The sequence below is a fragment of the Kryptolebias marmoratus genome, linkage group LG20, assembly GCF_001649575.2.
Source record: "Kryptolebias marmoratus isolate JLee-2015 linkage group LG20, ASM164957v2, whole genome shotgun sequence".
NCBI lineage: Eukaryota > Metazoa > Chordata > Actinopteri > Cyprinodontiformes > Rivulidae > Kryptolebias > Kryptolebias marmoratus.
Genome location: NC_051449.1, coordinates 6,339,176 through 6,360,417, shown reverse-complemented (window position 1 = coordinate 6,360,417; position 21,242 = coordinate 6,339,176). Strand labels below are relative to the sequence as shown.

Here is a 21,242-nt window from a genome sequence, read left to right as displayed (position 1 = left end):
AACTAAAAGCTGAAAACAAAGATTTAAATAGTGGGAGTGAGTAAGAAATAATATAGTTCCTATTGCAACTCCTAAACCCCAGAGCCCCACATAACTAATTTAATTTTAACCTTTTTAACAACCTGAAGAACATATATAATGTCACATTTTTAGATATGTTCTTAAATATTCTTGATGGAATCCTAGTATTAAATAATGCACTAGTAAGACTGAAAATTTTCTTCTGAGTAAATTAACATGTTCTTGATTAAGCTTCACAATCCAGCAGCAATTTAAACAAATATAATTAATTAATTGTCTAGGCTTAAAACGCTCTTCTTGTGACGTGGGGGCTTTTCCTGACCTGGGCGCCTTTTTCGGCACAACACCTGACGCCAGTTCCTTCTTAGGGGCGTGAACGTCGTGCGCGCTCACGAGACACCAGGAAATATGGCGGCGCTCATGACGCTCAGTCAGGTAACAAGGATTAACAGCTGAAGAAAAGTCAGAAATATTAACGTCCGTGGATATTTAATGAGACTGACTTGGGTTGTGTGTTAATATTTACCTCAACACGACGTTACGAGCCGGGCTGAATGTTGGTTTAAAGAGACCGAATTAGAAAGTTTTCGTTGGCTGCCGAGATAACGTGATTAGCCAGCAGATTAAGTTGTGATGGGAAAGTTGGACGTTTTTGTGTCCGGAAAAGAAAGTGGCAGCTAAACAGATGGGGTAGTTCAATTAAAAACAAACACAAAAGGTAACTAAATAGAAGCTAAACTTAAACAAAGATCGATTTGATAACATGTCGACCCACAAAAACATACTTTTACGCTACGTAATGTTTGATAAACAGTGTGCTAACTTCGTAACTAGCTAGTATGTACATTTCTGACACTTGTAAATGCGCTACAGCTAACAAGAAAGATTTAATTCGTTTGTCTCGTCTTCTTTATAGTTATCAAATGGAAATGCAGCTTTTGAAAGCTACTACAGACAGGTAAGTTTTAGCCACTCCTGTTTGTTTATGTTGCTGAACTGTACATGTCATGTGAAACTGATTAATGCTGATTTTTATTTTATTTTTATTTCTTTAGCTCGATCCGGGAAACACAGGCAAAATCTCACCAGGCGATGCAGCTCAGTTCCTTAAAAAGTCTGGACTGTCAGACAGTACACTTGGAAAAGTGGGTCACAAGCTTACCTTTAAGCAAATCACTCTTATGTATTCGGTCAGTGCCGTCTAAACTCTTTCTGGTTTATTTACCCTAACAGATTTGGGATTTGGCAGATTCTGATAGAAAAGGCTATTTGGACAAGCGGGTAAGGCAGAAATTCTTGGTAACGTTGTTGTTTGGAAGATGCTGATGTTTGTACTAAACACTGCCTTTTTTCCACTTTGTTAGGGTTTTTTCATCGCCCTGAGACTGGTGGCGACAGCACAAGGAGGAAATGATATCAGTCTCAACAACCTCAGCCAAACTGTCACTGCACCCAAATTTGTAAGTGTCAAAATCCCCTTTTTCTTACAAATGTGACCTTTATCATAATAAGAAATAGATTTAATGGGAAAAATAGATGTGAGAAACAAACAGACATTTAGTGACCTAAAAACTGATAAGAGTTGCAGAAGAACTGCTACCATTTTGTTTCTTATTTGTAGTTTTATCTATGCTTTGCTTTCGCAGAGAGACACCGACAGCCCATCATTAAGTGTGTCAGCACCAGCATCTGACTCCCAGTGGGCAATTAGAGTGAGTCAAAAACAGAGTTTCAAAAATATCCTCTTGGATAATAAAGAGTGAAGCTTGTAAGCTTATTTTTTAATTTTCTCCCAGCCTGATGAAAAAGGGAAGTTTGAGGGAATATTTGAAAGCCTGTCCCCCGTGAAAGGTCTCCTCTCCGGCGATAAAGTCCGACCAGTTTTGATCAACTCCAAGCTGCCTTTGGATGTGTTGGGAAAGGTAAAATGAACATTATACAGTACTGTCTTTTCTTTGTGTGTTTTAAAGCAAGCAAATCTTAAGCATATTATGTTTTGTTTTGTTTTTTTGTTTGTAGATTTGGGACCTAAGTGATTTGGACAAAGATGGACACTTGGACAAAGAGGAATTTACAGTGGTAAGCGGGGATGTTTTGCACATTTTACATCGTCTTTATTATAGTTTTTGCACATTCATATTTTTAAAATCTGGAGAACCTGCATATGTATTTGATAGTTGCAATAATACATAACATTTTTCACTCTCTAGGCGATGCATCTCGTGTACCGTACCATGGAAAAGGAGCCTGTCCCGAGCAGTTTGCCCCCTTCTCTCATCCCACCATCTAAAAGGAAAAAATCTGCATCTGCACTTGCTGGTGCTGTGGCCGTGCTGCCTGGTTTTTCCGGTCTTAAATCCAGCCCGGCTCCTCTCAGGGAGACCCTGCGAAGCACTCCTGCTCTCGGGAGCTCCACTCTTCTTGGCAGCAGTACACCTCCTCTTGGGAGTGTGGCTTCGTCTCTAGGGGGCACAACTCCCCTCAGCGCCAGTGCTATCAACCTTTCCCCAAAACACTCCTTTAAATCCAGCTCAGCGGTATGTCATTTTACACAGACTGTAATCATTATTAGTCCATCATAGTTGGTCCATAGTTAATAAAATGTACCTTTAGCGGCCAGGGTGATATAATTGAACTTAATAGTTCTTTGTATCAGTTATTGTCAGTAATGTCATTTTTTACATTATTTTATATAAAGCAATAAACGGTTCTCTTTTAATTTGTGTAAACAAAGAATAGACCAAAAAAGAGACTTAAGCTAAAAACTGTAACAGCCTAAATGTTCATTTTTTTACAGAACTTTCTCTGTAAATATTTATTTTAGTAAACTTTGCTCATTTTCTTTGCTTTGCCTTCAAATTGAAAGAAAACAAGATGTTCGAAAATTCATTTGGGTCGTTTCACACAGCTGCTTTTTCTCTTTTAAGACATACTTTCAATTTCAGTTAGAGTAACATGTAAGACACACACACACACAAAAAAAAAACACAGTCCTGTAGGACAAATCATCCCGTTCGTGCTTCTGGGTCCTTCTGAAGTAAGTGTCGCAAGATCTGAGCGAGTTTTTGTGAGACTAGTATTTCGTGTATTAACTGTTGCTAATTGCAGGACTTGTTTTGCCACATTTCTTAGTGCATTGTGTGAGGGCCAGCTTGTTTTTCTTTACCTTGATATAACTGCTGGGATTTCTTAGCCGTGACTTTGTGGAGAAACAAGTTTTCTTGCAAGGGAACACAAATGGATGATCGTGTTACCAAAATAGTTGGGACACAAATGAAAGTAAATGGAGTGATCTGCATGTCATATAAAGCTTACGTTTATTTCAAACTACTACAAAGTCACACCCCGAATACTGTTCTTTTGTGCCCTCCAGCCAGAGGTGAAGTGGGTGGTGCCGGTGACCGACAGGGAGAAATATAAGGATCTTTTCAAGAAAACGGACGTCGACAACAATGGCTTCATCACAGGAACTGACATCATAGAGATCTTCATGCAGTCCAACCTCTCTCAGTCGATGCTTGCTCAGATATGGTGAGACGACAGTTAGGGTTAAATGCTGTCACAGATGTGTTGCAACACTTTACACATTGTCAGCAAACGCTCCCCACTTTACTGCAGCGTAAGAAAAACAAACACATCAGGAAATAACTAGAAGATTTCTTTACAATAAGGGTACCGTCTACAAAAGGTTTATTAATGCTTTCTAAATAGGCTAGTCGTGAAATTCTAAATACTTCATAAAACAGTAATAAGCATTTATAAATCAGTTATAAGACACTGAAGCAGGCTCCCTATTTGGCAAGAGATGGGTCAGTATTGTCTTTTTTATCTAATACTCTATAACTTCCGAATGGTTTAAGTGTTTACAGCTGATTAACCAAAGCAATATTAACTATTTATTAGTCATTTATAGGAGTACTCTTATTGTGGAGTGGTACAGAGTTTTTAAACAACATCGTAGCTGCATGACTGCAAGCCTGAAATTTCTTTCATGCTTTATTTTTGAAGAAGAACACATAAAAACACATTTGTTACACAATCTTTATGACATGTGTGACATCGTAATTGTATCTTTTATTCATTTCAATGTTTCATTTTGTATTTGTAATGAATTTTTGTTTGTAACATAGTCTGCTTTTTATCAAAAGTCTGCTTCTGATAAGAAGTCTACTTTTTTTTGGGTCCACCAGAAGTACACAAGTTCAGGTTCGCTCTTCAGTTGCAGAATTCTACAAAATCTTTTGTGAAATTTACCCATTCAAGAAGAAATTGGTCTGATTTGTCTCCTCCTGTGAAACTTAATGTCTTGTTACGTTCAGCAGATATTATGGATCTTATTACATTCTTTGTTCAGAGTCTGTTTCAAAGCAAAATGTCTCAGTTTGCAGTTAGGGCCGGAAATGGGGCATAACATTAATGTCCTTTTTATTAGTTCTGACTACAATATCTCATGATCTGTAGTCTTAAATAGGGGAAAAAAACTTGTGAATTGTTAAAATCTTTAGTTTATCTAGAACAGATCAAGAAATGCCCTTCTGAACTTCTTTTAAGTGTCCTGCACCAGTAATGTGGATATTGTAACTTGGGATGTTTTATTTTTGAGAATTGCAAGCACAGTTTCCCGAAAAGAGATTCAGGGTATTTAAATCCTTTCTAAAATAAGACCTTTTTTTTCATAGGGGTCTGGCTGACACAAAACAGACGGGCAAGCTGACCCAGGAACAGTTCGCTCTGGCCATGCATCTCATCCAGCAGAAGGTGAACAAAGGCATCGATCCTCCGTCCACTCTCGCTCCAGACATGATTCCCCCGTCAGAAAGGACTTCGGCATCAGCTTTAAGCGCCGTGAGTCTGAATTCATCTTCTAACAGCCCCCTTTTTTCCCCCCTTTCTTAAAATAAACTCCTTTTCTTGTCAGTGAAATGTGTCACTGGCATCTAAACATTAAGTCTTTATTTTTCTGCAGCTGTGTGCTTTTAAAAGGGGAGGACTTGCTTTCTTGTTCTCTCGTCTTCCAGTGCAAAACTGTGTTTATGCTTTTGCTCTTTGAGCCTTTTTCTATCCTGTCCACCAGAATTATTTGGGGCTTCTTTCTTCTGTGAGACCAGACCTCGCTTCAACAGCAAACGTGCGCAGAGTGAGTAGTGAAAACCGAAGCCACAGGGTGGCGCTGTTGTTCCATCTCATTCTGTGTCTCGATTTGATGCACAATGTGAGAACAGAAACGCACATCTGTTCCAGCTGCCACCTGTCACACCAGCTGATTTTACTCCAGCTCTGGTATATTTGTTTAAAGCATGTTTCCTTTGTGAAATGAGCAGGGTCACTTGTTTCAACGATTTTCAACCTGGTAAAGGTGTTGCCCAACCATCGATGGGCTTTTTACATTTTTGACGTATTTTTTTTTACATATTTACCCTTGAAGGCAAAATGCATGTATATAACTGACAATTAAAAACAAAGATATGACAGAAGTTTTAAAAGGAACAAAGACTGCAGCCTGTTTTGTCTTTTTTCCCCATTTTCTTTTAAAAAAAGTTTTGTATTTTTCTTTTAGACGGCTGTCTAAATGTAGTAAGTTACACAAACAGAGAAAAGGTGGCATTTATTACTATAAAGTGGTCATCATTAAATAAAATTCATCAGCTTGAAGCTCTTAGCAAAAAGTAGAGTTTCAGGGTTGTCTGTTAATTTCAGAAGGAAATAGATTTCGTATCATTAATTTAATTTGTCTAAGGCCTTCGTACACCGGCTCTAAAAAGCAGATTATAATGTAGTGCAAAATTAGTTTCTATTGTCTTGTCTGTTTGCATTTCTTGTCATTCATGCATTGTCTGCCTCTCCTGCTCTCTTAGCTGCGTGATGTGTTTGAATTTCCTTCCTTTGACTTTTGTTTTCTTAGAAACAAACGGCAGGGAGCTCATCTCTTCCTCTGCATACCGCTCGTGTCCCCTTCTGGACTTGTTCTCCCTCCATGTGTGCATTAAAACAAATCTCTCATGTCTTTAATCGCACTCATTTTGCTCATCACTCTTGCATTGTTGATGCTGTAGACTCTTATTGCATTTCCATGCCGTCCTCCTTAAACAAATTTTGCCCCTCTTTCTCACGCATCTGTCTCAACATCTCTCGCCTCAGGACAGCGCCAGCTCCGTCGGGCCGGTGGAGCTGACAGGCATCAAAGAGCTGGATGACCTCAGCCAGGAAATAGCTCAGCTGCAGCGGTGAGCGCCTTCACACTGAGTAGCATGAGAATAACCATGTTTCTCCATCTCTGATAAAAATGACTGGAGGCATGAAGTAAAGTGATATCAACAATCAAATCTATTAAACTTTGATACAACAATAGCTCTCACATTGCCTCAAATCCTTTCCAAATGCTTTCTTATAATAACAAGCAATAATCTCCCCACTTTTTTTTATTTTATTTTTCCTTAGGGAGAAATTTTTCCTGGAGCAGGAGATTAAGCAACAGGAGGAAGCAATTAGACAAAAAACCACTGATCTTCAGGTAAGTGGGAGCTAAAATATTTTTTTAGATCGTCTTCTAAGACATCCGTGAAATTGTGACTCAGGAGAAATCAAGACCATCGTAGCAGCAGGAGTTAACGAAACCAGTTCTCATCAAACACCACGGGTCAGGAATCCCACCTAAAACGGGCTTTCTGCAGAGTCTTCAAGTTAATAATCTTCATTTTAGGTTTTAAACGGTCCTAAATATGTAGGTTTGTTCAGTAAATGCTTTCTGCATCAACTTTTGACTATAATCAGAATAAAGGTCTTAAATTTGAATTCTACGGCTTCTAAAAGGTCTTAAAAAGTCCTAAATTTAACAAACTAAAACATGCAGAAACCCTGCAAAGTGCACATTATTTGTGTGAACTAAAGCAGTCAATAAGGATGATGGCTAATGGATGCATGCTGTGCGTTTGGTGGTCCCTCAGGACGTGCAGAGTGACTTGGATAGGGAGCAAAACAGTTTGCAGAACCTGGACTCGCAGAAGCAGGACGCTCAGGTGCGTCTGGACGAGATGGACCAGCAGCGCTCCAAACTGGAGGGAATGTTGAACGAAGTGAAGCAGAAGTGCCAGGAAGAGACCCAGCAGGTTAGAACTGGGACCTATTAAAACTGCCCTTCGATTAAGACAATAAATATTGCTAAATTTGGGGATTTATTGTCCTGCTTTAGAGGGATTCTCTTGTTTTTGCCTGATGATGATGATAATAATAAGTGTGATTGTAGTTATCGAGTCAGAATTTAAACATGGGATCTTCTGAGCTTTGAATTTGTTGAGTGCTTTTACAGTTTGTTTAATTAGACCAAAAAAACGAAAAATGAAGTTAAAAAAGATCAAACCTTTTTTAAAAACATCTGTTTAAAAAATGGGAGTAGGTGGTTAGTTCTTTCTGACACTAAACCTTTTAAAAATTATTAATTTAATCTCATCAAATGACCTAAATGTATTTGAGAAGAATTGTTAAATGCACTAGATAAAGCCTTGACAGCGCATGCAAAAACAAAAACAGTATTTTATTTTCCGCTCTGTAGATTTCATCCTTGCAGAGCCAGATCCGGTCTAAAGAGACGAACCTCCGCAGCCAGGAAGACGAGCTTGGCCGCACCAAGGTGGACCTGAGTCGGCTGCAGGACGAGGAGGCCCAGCTGGAGCAGAGGTTGCTCTCCGGTCGCGTCCAGCTGGATAGCATTGTCAAATCGCTCAAAACCACACAGGATGAGATAAACCAGGTCAGAGGGTACAGACAAACATCAGATGATGACAGGATGTGGTACTGTTTCAGGCTGTTAAGGATCAAGCTGTAAAGTCAAAAAGAGTGCATGCTTATTGTTTATCTGTGGGATTTTACCTTGTATTTCTTTTTTATAACGCAACTCTTAGGGGTGTATGGCTCGTAGTTCTCAACCATACTGATAATGCTGTGAAGTACACAAAGTGCTAAAGGTTGTTGCATCATAGCGGTTACGGTCATTTCTATTATCAGCTTAACCACTTGCTAAAGAGCTGATTCATTTCTCTATTTGAGAAGCTTGTTTTTTACGTGTTAACAGAGGTAGATACATCAGATTTGTAATTTGCCAAAAAAAAATAAATCAATGAATGCAAACATCCACTTTAAATATACTCTTACTTTATTACAAATATATATTTAGAAAGATTTATATCGTAGTGGTTTGCCATTAAATGTGACATCGACAATATTTTAGAGGCAAAAGCCCATTAAAACAAGACTTATTCAATATTTTTGTGCCTCCAGGCTCGCAGTAAGCTGTCACTGATTCAGGACAATCAGAAGGAATTGAGCAAAACCATTGAGCAGTACAATAATGCCCTGAGTGAAATCAGCAAGGGGAACTTGAGCAACCTGCTGGACCTGAGTGAAGGGCTCCCTGAGAGGGAAAATGGAGGCTTCAGAAGTGCGGTGAGGAACCTCGAAGTACGTGTCAACAAAAAATCGTTTAGAACCCAGAAACAACTTCTGTTTTCCTCCGATGGTGCCTCAGATTAAAAAATTATTAGCTCCTTAAAAGAAAAGGAAACTTTTTGTCTGATTTGGTTTCTAATTAGCATCTTTAGCTTTTCTTAGAAGCTGTCAAAGTAGAAGATTATACAACATTTTGGAAAACAAAATTTTGCAATATTTGTTTTATATTTTAGAGATTTGTATTGTCTAATGAAACCTGACTTTTCAAATGTCTTTTCTGCTTTGTTGTTGTTTCATTGTCTTTCTGTACATTTGATTTTTATGTTTAGCCATTGTACTTTTGGTTAGATATGCTCATTTTGACCTACAGTTTGTCGTCACAAAGTTAATTTCTGGATATTTCCTGGATAATCTGTTGAACCTCATCATATTCCAACCTGCTTACAAAATGTTTATAATCCTCGCTGTATCAAAGTTACTGAAATGTTCTTTTTTTTGTTTGAACGCATATATTTTTTCTTCCTTCAGGATAGCTCCTTTAAGTCGAGGATAGCCATGTTCAACAACAACAGTACCAAGGAGTCTCCAGCAGACCCTTTCCAGGCAGAGGACCCCTTCAAGTCAGACCTCTTGAAAGGTTTGAAGACATTCTTAATTTTATGATTTATTTATTTGTGTCTGAGGACACAAACCATTTCATTTGTGTCAGCCGTAACTTCGGGACTGTTCACATATGGTTTTACAAAGTTGTTTTTAAAGTTGTTTTACTTATTTGAATCAACCTCGGCTGAGTGGACTTTTGTTTTTGAACCCCGGGGTGTCACTCTGCTGCCTGTGTGGGGTCACCTCAGTCCTACATTGAAGGTGGAGACGGATTGCCAAACGTATGCGGCTACAAGGAGTCTAGACCACCTCCGAAGGTGGTTTGAGTAAAAACGTTTTGGCAATGAGAATTCACACTTGTGTTAAAGTTATCCGATGGCTGAAGACAGAATGTAGCGACAAACGTGAACAGGCCCTTTCTGGTGTCCTCTTATACTAAATTTGCATCCATTTGAATAAACATTTTCTTTTGTAAAAGATAATGGCCTCGTCTTTGTTGGCTCCCTAGATCCATTTGGAGAAGATCCTTTTAAAGAGAATGATCCCTTCAAAGGTGCCTCATCTGACGATTTCTTTAAGATGAACGACAAGTCAAACATGTTTGGCTCTTCAGACCCTTTTAGTAGGAAACCCCCTCCACCAGTCAAGGTATAAAACCTTTTTTTGCATGTATTTTGAATGTAAATCACTCTTCTTTTACATATTGACTCATAGGTAAACCAAAACTCTTTTGTTAAAGTAAAAAACAAACAATCTTTAATATCATTGCAAACATAAACATGTTCTTTTTTTACTTTTAGAGGTAAAAGAGATTGTATATGCACTTTAAACTATTTTATTAATGCTTTTTTTTTTTCCTCAGCCAAGTTCCTTTAACAGTGGTGACCGCTTCAAACCAAGCAGCCCAAAACCAAAGGATTCAGGTACTCAAGTTTTGAATAATTATCATTTAATTTCACTACATGTAGACATCTAACGATAGCCTTTTTCTGATTCTTACAAATGCTACAAAGTGTAATTTGTTTGTCCCACAACATTTTGCTAAACATCTCTGCTAAAATTTATTCCCTTTTGGAGCTTTTTTTGTTTTTTGGATTGTATTTTTTGGGTTTCAGGTTGTATATTTCCTGGAATCAGGGAGGGAAGGTGGGATGATGCTGCAGTAACGCACGCGGTGACCACGTGTCAAATAAAAGCTCAAAAACATATTAGTCCTTGAACCTACAAAAGTAGACTTTCCATCCATGTTTTTTCAGAATGTGACTCTATTAACGGACTTCTAAAAAATGAGAGAACGCTGTTTTGATGAAACCCATCTCAAAGAGTCATTCTTAACCGTTCTCAGTGACGTGTAGGTTTAGGTTGTATTTTTGGGATTGGGGACATCAGGGGCAAACCGTTTTTACTCTATGTGCCTTCAATTTTTCCTGTGGTCTTGGGTTATTTTTAGTCAAGCACCTTTGCATTTAACTACTGGCCAACTAAAAATACTCCTCCCCCCTTACCCTGGAAAAACAGGAGGCACGCAGGAGCCAAGCATAACAGAAACTCTGTGACTCCTGGTCGTTCACTACTAGAGTACACTGCCACTCCTTTGAGCAGCTCCCCCCCTGCCTCTGTCCTCTCTTCATATCGGCTGCTATTGAACTGCAGAGCCTCTTTCGCAGCGGAAATCGTTTTAAGTCGCTGGTCGATGAGCTATTCATGCTACGCAAGCTTGAGCAGAACACAGAGGCGACTGTAGGCCCGAGCCGAGTTGCTGCGCGTAAATCAAAACACCCCGTGCCGCACATGAATGGGGTCTTTTGTGGCCTCACACATACAACAAACATATTCTCTTACAATGTTTTGTTTTTTTTCTCTACAACCGTCCGCAGTTTGCTGTTTTTTATTTTATTAAGCGGCGCACCGCACGGCTTCAAAACAACCCAGGCACAGTTCTGGTGAACAGTGCGCCGACTGACGCCTTTAATTAGCTGATCAGATGCATGCGTCAGGTTAAACAAAACCCCCCGCTTTACAGGTTTTCGCAAAAAAATGTCATGGAAAATTAAACGGTCATGCCACGTTCCCTGCTCTGAAAATAGTGCGCAGGCCCCTTCAGAATAAGCAAAGTGTAGAGATAATTTTGACGTGTGGTTTTGGGGCTAAACTTCATTACAATTCTTGGCTCTCTCCGTGTGTGTATCCAAATGTTCCAGATGTATTTCAGTGTACTTTTGTCACAGATTTATTTGGAAAACCGGACCCCTTTGGGAGCAGTTCCTTTGCAGGGAGGGGAGGTGGATTTGCTGACTTTAGTAAGATGTCAAAGGTAAGCTGTGGATGCTTAAGCAATGAATCAATCGTGCCATAAAGCAGAGTGGTTCACTGAAGCTGTCACGCTCTGTTGTAAATTTTACTTCCATCTTGCAAGACTTTTTTTTTTCTCTTCAGTTTTGCAGCACTTGTAATTTTGTTTCTTTTCTTTTCTTTTTTTTTTTTTTTTATTTTTCATGTGAGCAGAAGTCCGACAATCCTGCGGTCCCAGCAAAGAAAAATGTGCCTAACCGACCTGCACCCCCTTATGGTAAATCCCTGACTTTATATTTGCATGTGTGTGTGTATTTTTCTGTGTAAATATAACTAAATTTATAACTTCTATTTTTAATTGCTACCGTGTAAGATTTGTGCAAAGTGGTTAGATTTAGTCACTAGAGGTTGTATAATTTGGACATTTTCTTTACCACTTTGTCACAAAATATGCTATATAACAAATAATATGTAGCATTTTAATGGTTGCTCAGTTAGAATGACTGATTTTCTTCTAAATAAAAAGGTGTTTTATCCCCTCATGTCATGCAAGTAAAAAAACAGCTTCCTCAAAAAGCTATGAGACTGAAGAGATAGTAATTTGTAAACAGGAAAGCTGCTGGCAGAGATATGATGGTACCACAGGTTCACAGCATGCTCTGACCCTGCTGATATTATTAGGCTATTTATTTTAAACGCGTCTTCTGCTAATAGCCGGTGCAAGCGAAGTTAAATCTGCCTGCAGTGGGAAGAGGCTAAGAACGTCTTTTAGTTGCTTTTCTGCGCGTTTAGCCTTGTGTCTATCTTGCTTTTTCTGTGCATGTGAAGTCACACAACACCTACAGATCTTTCCCAGGCCATGCCCTTCCGTTGTGACCTTGCACTTATTCTCTAAGCAGAAGCCACAGCCTGAGAAAACTGGTGTTCCCCTTTGCTTTACCACACACAACAGGGTAGAGATGAGTCGCTACGGTGTGCCAGCGAGCTTGTTCTAGTTATGTGCCTCGTATGTAAAAGGGAAGTGAAAAGCCCACTCCCAAATTCATGAACTGTTCTAAATATCTGCTTCACAGAGACAGTTGCACAACTAATCCTGGTCCTCTTCTGGGCAGTAATTTAGCTGTTTGCCTTCCGTTGTGTTGCAGCAATATTAGTTTCCAACTGACGCTAGTTTAGTTTTTGTAATAGAGGTTTAATTAGACAGATGATTGGTAAACACCATACAGCTGAGCCCTATAAGTTTGCCTGGGTTGAAAAGATAACTGTGACCAGTTTGGGGGGGAAAAAACAAACATTATTTGAAATGTATTCATAGCTTACAGTATACATGGGTGTGTCTGTTTTTTACAATCATATGTTCCAAAAAAGCAACCGCGTGCATGTTTAAGCATCAATGCATCAGTGAGCTTTACTCAAAAATGTGGTTAACACCTTTTTTTGAACCATTCTAGCTTTCCCCTGAGTGACTACTCTGCATGCTTTGAGCTTGAAGCTGTTGTCTTACTGTGAATATTTAGTGGCACAGAACCCAAGTCAAAGTCAACTTTATTTATGTAGCACTTTTCAGCAACAAGGTCGTTCACACCTTTAAGGTGTGAGCTGATTTTCCCAGGGGGGGGTCTGAAGTTTTTGGTTCTGCAGGGAAGATGCCACATTGTGGAGGTTCTATTTTTTTTCCCCCCGCATGGTGTTGATGTTTTTTTTTTTGTTTAAATGTTTATCTTTTCCAGTAGGTATGCTCAGTTTGGGTGCATCAGAGCCACTTCAGGGCGTTTGCTCTTCTGCAGTCAGTTCAGACTCTTTTGTTACAACACACTCGAGTAAAGCATCCAAAGACTGTCCTGTGGGTTTTGCAGAGTTTGGCTCTGTAAGTGTAGTCCGCCCTCAGTTTTCTGTTGGGTCAAATATCTTTGTCTGCATGTGCTGCTGATCTCACAATCTCCCTGGCTCAGAGGTGTCGTCTCGTTTACCTCGGACTGCGAGCGCTAACAGGAAAGCTGTGTTTATTGGCTGTTGACTAACAAATGGAACATCTGAAAGCTTTTTGACATCTTGGTTTACAATAAAATCAAATGTTTGCATGACCGACTCGGACAGCGCCGATATTTTATCTTCCCGTGTCGTACGTGTTGTTCATCCTTCTGGCAAACGGGCTTGCATGGTCCACGTGCTTCAGTTTTCTTTTTTTGACAGGAAGTGAGGATTTAGAAACTTTTCACTTATCAAAGTGGTGAACTTGCCTGCTCAAGTAGCGCTTGAGGAGCTTTTTCTAAGCCAAGAAATGCAAGCAAAAGGCTTATTTGCTGTCAAAGCACGACATGCCTCGAAGCAGAGCACAACAGGGTAAATCTGCCTCTTTGTCTCCCATCTTCCGTTTTCTTCATCTTGTATAGGCTAACGGCCGAGCATGCTCTCAGGTGGAGAGATGATGCATGGCTTTTTGTATCTTTTGACATGACATGAATTTATTTTATCCCTCATGCCAGCATGATTGTTGTAAAAGGGCTTTGTGGGTTTTACATCGAGCTCTGTATTGTAATTCTTGTTTTTCTGCCAGGATCTGAACAAGTGAAGGTAAGACTGGATAAGGGTGTGGTGATCAATCCTTTGCATGTGAACAACCTGTCCGCACTGAATAATCTGAATAATGTGATTCATGTGCACAGTTATTTTCTATAATTATGCTCTGTGACAGTGATTCAGTGTGGGGAAGCGTGAGCATAAACTTTTTTGATTAGCATAGCGTTGTGCTTTGTAAAATTCTTCCTTTGAGCTTTTAGTTTTGCTCTTTTTGCCTATTGTTGTGAACTCTAGCTATTTCTGCATCTTTTATTATGTTTACATCATTTGTTTTTTTTTTAATTTATTGCTGTATATTTAATAATGTTAGAAAACCCTGCATTTTAACTTTTGTCCTGCGTCTGTTGTTCGTCTGCTGTTGACATTTGAACCACAAGCCACAGCATTTTTCTTTCTTTTTTTTTTTTTTTTTTCATTCTCAAATCTAATGTTAGTTTGTTTGCTTCAGTTTGGAAGTGAGAGCCAGCAGCTGGAGTGGGCCAAGCGGGAGAGTGAACGCGAGGAGCAGGAGAGGCTGAGGAGGCTGCAGCTGCAGGAGCAGCAGGACCTGGAGCTGGCCATCGCTCTCAGCAAGGCCGACTTTTCCAATTCTTGACTATACCTGTCCCCTGTGCAGCTTTTTGTCCCCTTCTGTCTGCCTTACAGACTTCCGTCTTCAGGCTGTGTTTTAACACTGACTCCTGTTGCTAACTAGTGTTTCTCCACTTATGATTGGAGTCGTGAAATGACTTCACTTTGATCAGCAGTACATTGCATCTAAACTACATGTATAAACAGGGAGAATACTGAGGAACTTGGGCTAAGCTTGGCTTCACATTACAAAAACATTGTGATATGAGAATAAGTGGGATACCTAACTGCAGCTTTATCTAGCTCCATATCTCGTTGGGAATAATTAACCTGCTGTTTTGTTAAACCCGTTGAAAAGAACCCCAACTAATTAGACGTGGTATGTTACCGGGCTGCGGCTGTTGGAAAGACAATTAGTGAGAAAATGTATGAATTTCCCGTTGTAGTTTCACTGAACTCTTAAGTGTGTTTGCGACCAATGAGCCACGGGGCCACGCTTTCAGTGCCAGTTTTTGAAAACCATGGCTTACTTTAATGTGTACGGGTTCCAAAGCTGCATTCTTGGTCTTTTCAGCACCATTTTTTTGAGCATGTTCAGGACTTAAGCGACAGGGCTGAGCATCTCTGCTTCTGTCACAAGGAAGTTGAGGAGACTGCGAAGGTTGCAAGACATTCAGGAGACATTGAGGAGACTCCCTCTCGTGAATGCTATTTGCTAGCAAGTTGCAGCCCAGTGAGATACCACCTTACACAGGCCGTAAATATGCTCTTATTACACTCTCCTCCTAAAATATGTTAAAACCTGATCAAAACTTATATTTCTTTAAAAGCCTACATGTCCTACCTAATCATATAAATGCATAATGCAGACAAAATAAGGACTAAAATGTTTAATTTTCAACCAGTAGGCAGTTGAAATACGAGTTCAGTTCTTATATATTTTGTTTATTATCTGTTTTACTTTAAGTACTGTGAAGAGAGGAGCGAGCTCTACCATCTCAGTGGGACAGGCAGTAAGCATGGCAGGTAGCACCACCCTCATCACAGACACTAAGTGTCACTATTTCTAACAGAATCATGAGGGGCAGGTGGATGTTGATTGTTAAACCTGGCACTTTTTTTTCAGCCATTCTTTCTTAAAGTTAAAAAGAAAATTAAAACAAGAAATTGAATCAGAGGTACATCACAAAGGAACTTTTTGGACGTATAATTTAACAGTACAATGTGTCTTTGCACCAACCAGTGTAAAACTGTCCTTAGTTCAAGACACACACACACACACACACACACACACACCAACCTCTTCTTGTCACGTTTACTTTAAACAGCTGATTACAGGAGGTGGAGCTCCTCCACCAGCACTGAAAGGAGCTGGAGCGTAAACTCTACAGACTCGGCTGTCGTCTTATTTTCCCACCTGTCTCAGCTTCTTCATGGAGTACATATTCATTAGTCTGGTCAGAGAAAGGAGCTGCTTATGAGCATTTTATGTTTTACCTTTTACCCAAAATGAGTTGTGACGTTTTAAAAAAAGGTGGAAGTGTTTCCTTTTAATATCATATAGGAAAACTTTGGCTACTTTAAGTTTCACATTCATGTGGCAAGTGTTAATTTATGAAGCCACACAAGTCATATTAGTTGGGGTCATATTTAGTAATATGTTGGAGTTTATATATTAAAAAGCAATAAATCTGTAGTCTATGAAGAAAAAGGGACTTGAAGCCTGTTTTAAGTAACCATGATTAACTCCGTTTATAAATGTTTATCTTGAAAGTCATATAATACACATCCTCTGTGTTGGTCTGTAAACGAGTTTGTTCATTACCGGGTGTTGAATGGAACATTTTGTCTACTGTAAATATGAATCAATTAATACCCTTCCTTTTTTTTAAAGAACTGGATCTTAGTGATTATATCATGGCTTAGATTTTTATTTCAAATGTTACAAGTGTTTCTAGTTATTTATGCTACTATTTATGGCCTTCAGAGTGCATGAGTTAAAGAAATATTTGGAGATCATCAAAGCCTTTGAGATGCTGGTGATAATAATTGAGGCATTCATTTTCTACGAACTGTTGCCCAGCCCTCAGATTTCAGCAGCTTGTTTTTGTCAGACAGTTTAACATCAGTTGCCTTGTTGGGACACTCGGATGAACTTGCCCTCCCATACAACTAAAAGCCTCGATAAAATGGAAAAGTGTAAACCAACATGGGTTATACTGGTGCTGTTACAGTTAGCGTTGTCCTTTTTTCACGTTACCAAAGATGCACAGTTACAAATTTAGGCTCGTCTCTCAATAACAAGGTCAAACGTTGGGTGACTTTTGTTTTTCCTTGTGAATATGTTTTTGTTATAACGGTCATATGTGGAGGAAAGATTTTCAAATGCCTTAAAATAATGAATCTAACACTAATCAGGTCTATTTGGCACATAATGAATGCACTGTATACTCCATACAGGACGTTTGGTGTGCCAGCGCCTTATCTTTCTGACATATCAACACTGTAACATGTAGGATTGCACAGAATGTGTGTAACTGTTTCAAAAAAAAAAGAAAAGCTCTCGAGTTTTGATTTCCTGTAAACTGTAACAGCTTTTAACTGAATAAATGCAGTTTTAACATTCCTGAAACAAGTTTTTTTTTTTTTCCAACAGTTTTCACAGTTCAAGAAGTCAGTCATTTTTTTTGTATTTAAACTTACTAAATGTGGTTAAAATAAAAGTACTAAAGGTTTGACAAACAGTAGCTCATATTTGCAGTGATATTTCATGCTAAATTATTTGTGCCTTGTTTTTGTTTTCCTCATTGTTTGCACTGAAATGGTCTCCTTGCATATCAAAGTTATGCATCGATATTGGAACTAAAAAAAGTGAAATGAGAGTGATACATTTGCATCTTTCAGTGTAGATATTTTTGACATGGTATGCACTTCCTCTTTTTATTATTATAAAAAAATTTATGTGTGTTGATGGAAACCTTTCAGTCACATTCTGCTTCTATTTTTTTTTTCTTTTCTAACAGGTTTAATTCAATATACAAGGCAACTGGAGCTAACACTGTTTCCAATAAACCTGCGGGTTTTTATCCAGTAAAGGGTTTTAAAAATGGTACCGAAAGCAGTAATCTATCTATTCTGAAATGCCATCTGGCTTTGATATTTGCACTCAATGCAGTTTTTCATGCAGAAGATACAAATGCTCACTGACACCGTATGTACATTATAACGTGGACGTGGATACTTTGAAACTGTAGTGTAGAGTGACTGTGTGTAATTGTAGTATTAAGGCCCTTTGATGTCTTGCTATAATTTCTACCCATCAGAAAGGGAGTCAAGGGCTCCCTGATGAGGGTTTGCTGTGCCCCTCTGTCCAGACGGCTCCTGGCCTCGCTCTGTAATTATGAAAATGGAGTGTTTGTATTTATAGGCTAAGCCCACAAGCGGCTACCCTTCTATCTTGCAGCTGCAAAACATCACTGTGGAAATCAAGTGTTTTTAAAGGTCTGCCTCCAGCGACTGCGAGGTGAACTTTGTGTGACTGAGCTGCATGTTTCTGCTGCACCTATTTTCAAGCAGTTGTGAAACCTTTGTTGGGTGAGTGGGTGGATGTGGTTAATCAAAACCTGCGAACAAAGGAATAAACGACCATGTAGAAAACAATAAGGAGGACCCGAGTCGTAATGTTCAAATTCATCCTTTTTTTCTTTAATATTTACAATAAATACACATTTTACAGTATAAAATCCATGTACTTATTTATATAAATTTAAGTAAAAAATAATGCACAGGACATCAAGCCCTGATAGTGTACAGAGGGGCTGGATCCAGGAGTTTTACACCAAGAATTTAACAGTTCGACAATAGAAAAGTTCAGAAATGAAAAGGCAGTTCAGACACTCAGGCAGTTTAAATAAAACATTGTCTCTGCACTTGTTAGGCAACTGTATATGTGCATTTTACCCCTGTCCACAAGAACATTTACTCTTTTTTTCCCTTTGGCCATGTCGTTCTGTCACAAAGAGTTTTACAGTAGCACAGTCATAGAAAGGCACTTTTGTGTCAAACACAGCATTCCAGTTCTGTCAGAGGAGAGTAGTATATACAGGGCCAGCCCCTTCTTGGTCTGCCTGCTCTTAAGCAAACAAAGCTTTTCTAAAGCTTTTTATACAACCAAAGTAGTACCAGCTACATTATTAGAAAATAATAACACTAAAACATTTTTTTTTCAATTCAGTATTATATAAAAAAAGATTTGGCCACGTGGAGAGCATTTTTAAATAAAAAAAATACAGTTGAATCACAATACAAAATAATACAATCCCCTGTTAGATCAGAGTCTTTCGGTGGGCTGTTTCACATATGCCTCTTCATGTGAAGTGCCAAATGGTCAGACCTGGAGAAGGCGCGCTCGCACAGGTGGCACTGGAACGGCCTGTGTCCGGTGTGTTTACGGAAATGACGGGTCAGCTCGTCGGAGCGGGCGAATTTCCATCCACAACCCTCCCAGCTGCAGTGGTACGGTTTCTCACCTGCGTGGACAGAAACAGTGGAAATCATGAGGAACAGTGTGCGGAACGCTGTGCGCAATTACGCACGGATGCCCGTTTTGTTTGCCAGGACGAGGTGGAGCTGAAACTTACCGGTGTGAGTTCTGAGGTGGGCCTTCAGGTGGGAGCTCTTCGTGTACGTTTTCCCGCAGCCGGCGAACGTGCACGTGTGGGTGGCCGTGCGCTTGCGCGGCCAGGTGCGCCGGCCTCTCTTTGGCTTGGACTCCAGCAGCTCCAGGGGCGAAGAGGGTGGGGTGAGCATCACCCTCTGCGCGCCTGGCTGCAGGCTGAGCCCTTCGTCATACATGCCGTAGCCAGGATGGGGAGCGTGGTAGGGCATCTGCATCTGGGGAGCCTGAGGGTGGTGCTGGAAGGCCGCCGGCGTGTGGTATTTCTGCTGGAAGTTCATGGGCTGGCACAGCTGTGCCTGGCAGTCCGTGGCTCCCTGATCGTCGGGGCTCAGTGGCGGGGTCATGTTGCTGGCTGCCCGCGGAGAGATGGCCACCCGCGGCTGCTCGAAGGACATCATGCACGAAACGTTGCCCTCTTGCTTGATTTTGCTGCAGCTCTGGGGCACCATCCCCAAAACGGGGCCGTAACTGTCCATGCTCGGCTCCATTTTGATGTTGTCCGTGCGGGGGAAAGGCGCCGCGTTGACGTAGAACCGTCCCTGGACGCCGGGGCGGCGCGTAATGCCAAAGCTGCCGGCCACTTCGGAGCGCAGGAGCTCGGTCATGAGGCTGGCGCCGTACGGGGGAGGCGGGGAGCGGTGGTCGTCGGCGGGGTACGACGGCACGTTGTTCCCAGTGGTGAACATGCCGGGGTCAGCTGGGCCAGCGTACTCCACCGCTGCGTCCGATCCAGTCGTGTTGGAGAGAATAAAATCCAGATCCAAATAATTACTCAGATCCTCGTCGTCCTTTTTGCACGGACTGTCCAGGCTGTGTACCATCTCAAGCATGGAGCAACTTGATAGTTTGTCCATTTCTCCTTTCCACCTCTGCAGGAACAAAATAGATAAAGTCATGAGACAAGAAATTTAACTCGATGTCAAGTTTATTCCCCAATAAACAGTCTGTCATTAATATATATATATATTACGAGTAGCAATCAAAATAAATCAAAATCAAGTCTTTACAACATTCTGCGAAATGATCTCCAACTTACATTTTCCCAGGTTTTTTCTCTTTGGTTAGAGAATGTCGAAAAGGAAGGTAGCATCACTCCTGATAAGGCCATCGTTTTGGTGAAATAGTTACAACTTAAACGTTTCGTCAACTAATAATATTAATAATAAAAAAGTCTAAAAACAGAGAGCGAGAGTCCGTGCGCGCCTGCTTCACGGTCGCCCCTCTCCACAGCTGCGCTCCAAGCACATGAACAAGTTTAAAAGTGGTAGGAGGTCCTCCCGACCTTATAACTCTCTGCGCCGAGTCGGCCTGGCCAATTGAGAGAGCTCAGGAAACAACGTAAAGTTCGGTAAATTTAGCTCTTTATAAAGCAGATGCTGCAGGCAGCCGGGCTCAGTCTGCTGTATGACAGGCAGCGCAGCGCAGAGCGGCCTATAAAGATGGGGTCCTCCCCCACGCTGACGCACCAAGACAAGCCCCGCCCACAGCGCACACACACGCATGCTGTATAGCAACCATAGATACTTACGTAACACGCTGAAAAGAACAAGTTTAATGACAGAAACTGCCAGAGGGCAAGCCGCACCAACAACATCATATAAAGGCTGTCAGTTCTACATGTAATCATTACAACAACAATAAAAGGACAGGGCTTTAAGGTGATCAGTAATTACATTTTATTGAACTAGGAGTGAGACATAAAAGGAAACACTTGAAAAAAAAAAAAAAACACTGACGTGTAAGAATACCCCGTGGAGGTATTACCTTATATAAAGAATTTGATTTATTATTGTCCTGTTTTCTATTTTTTTTTTCATTATGTTTTTTTCATTTTGCAATCCAACCGCTTCTGCATACTTTGTGCTATTTTAGCTGTTCAAATAACCAAACCTTCAGTTCAGTCAGCAGTCGGCTGTTATGACTTTGGATTGTGAAACTTTTAAAGTTAAAAAAAAAAGAAATATATATATTCCCTACAGAAATACATTGACACATTTCAAATTGTTTAAAAAACATTGTTCTCTTACAAATCTGCTTTAGCATTGCTTTATGTTTG

The 21,242-nt window shown here is 40.2% G+C and overlaps 2 protein-coding genes across 8 annotated transcripts; one reads left to right on the top strand and one right to left on the bottom strand.

The window, feature by feature from the left end:
- The first annotated feature begins 400 nt into the window (after positions 1-400).
- Positions 401-17,140, top strand: eps15l1b (epidermal growth factor receptor pathway substrate 15-like 1b). Of its 7 annotated transcripts, none has more exons than XM_025004814.1 (24): positions 401-456; positions 938-979; positions 1,077-1,166; positions 1,255-1,302; positions 1,386-1,481; positions 1,668-1,733; positions 1,818-1,943; positions 2,041-2,100; positions 2,232-2,558; positions 3,395-3,552; positions 4,701-4,866; positions 5,096-5,158; positions 6,160-6,245; positions 6,460-6,532; positions 6,966-7,127; positions 7,571-7,768; positions 8,296-8,460; positions 8,992-9,100; positions 9,575-9,714; positions 9,929-9,989; positions 11,295-11,380; positions 11,572-11,635; positions 13,092-13,225; positions 14,387-17,140. In XM_025004814.1, the coding sequence occupies exons 1-24, from the start codon at positions 430-432 to the stop codon at positions 14,531-14,533; spliced, it is 2,694 nt and encodes an 897-aa protein (XP_024860582.1). In that variant the 5' UTR covers positions 401-429; the 3' UTR covers positions 14,534-17,140. The 7 variants fall into 7 exon arrangements, with proteins under 7 accessions (XP_024860582.1, XP_017266429.1, XP_024860583.1 ...); XM_017410940.2 differs by having other exon boundaries at positions 13,089-13,225; XM_025004815.1 differs by lacking the exon at positions 13,092-13,225 and adding an exon at positions 13,916-13,932 and having other exon boundaries at positions 8,296-8,475.
- A 1,051-nt stretch (positions 17,141-18,191) lies between these two features.
- klf2b (Kruppel-like factor 2b) lies at positions 18,192-20,596 on the bottom strand. The gene is made up of 3 exons (XM_017410811.2): positions 20,223-20,596; positions 19,149-20,055; positions 18,192-19,037 (listed from the first exon to the last, which is right to left on the bottom strand). Exons 1-3 carry the CDS (start codon positions 20,292-20,294, stop codon positions 18,862-18,864), a joined length of 1,155 nt encoding a protein of 384 aa, XP_017266300.1. The 5' UTR covers positions 20,295-20,596; the 3' UTR covers positions 18,192-18,861.
- Positions 20,597-21,242: the final 646 nt, after the last annotated feature.

Excerpts from the sequence above, each read along its gene's own strand:
- eps15l1b (XM_017410939.2), top strand. The coding sequence starts at position 430 with ATGGCGGCGCTCATGACGCTCAGTCAG. Across the intron at positions 980-1,076 it reads TTGAAAGCTACTACAGACAG|CTCGATCCGGGAAACACAGG; the intron begins GTAAGTTTTAGC and ends TTATTTCTTTAG. Across the intron at positions 7,769-8,295 it reads CACAGGATGAGATAAACCAG|GCTCGCAGTAAGCTGTCACT; the intron begins GTCAGAGGGTAC and ends TTGTGCCTCCAG.
- klf2b (XM_017410811.2), bottom strand. The coding sequence starts at position 20,294 with ATGGCCTTATCAGGAGTGATGCTACCTTCCTTTTCGACATTCTCTAAC. Across the intron at positions 20,056-20,222 it reads GAGAAAAAACCTGGGAAAAT|AGGTGGAAAGGAGAAATGGA; the intron begins GTAAGTTGGAGA and ends TTGTTCCTGCAG. Across the intron at positions 19,038-19,148 it reads CCACCTCAGAACTCACACCG|GTGAGAAACCGTACCACTGC; the intron begins GTAAGTTTCAGC and ends CTGTCCACGCAG.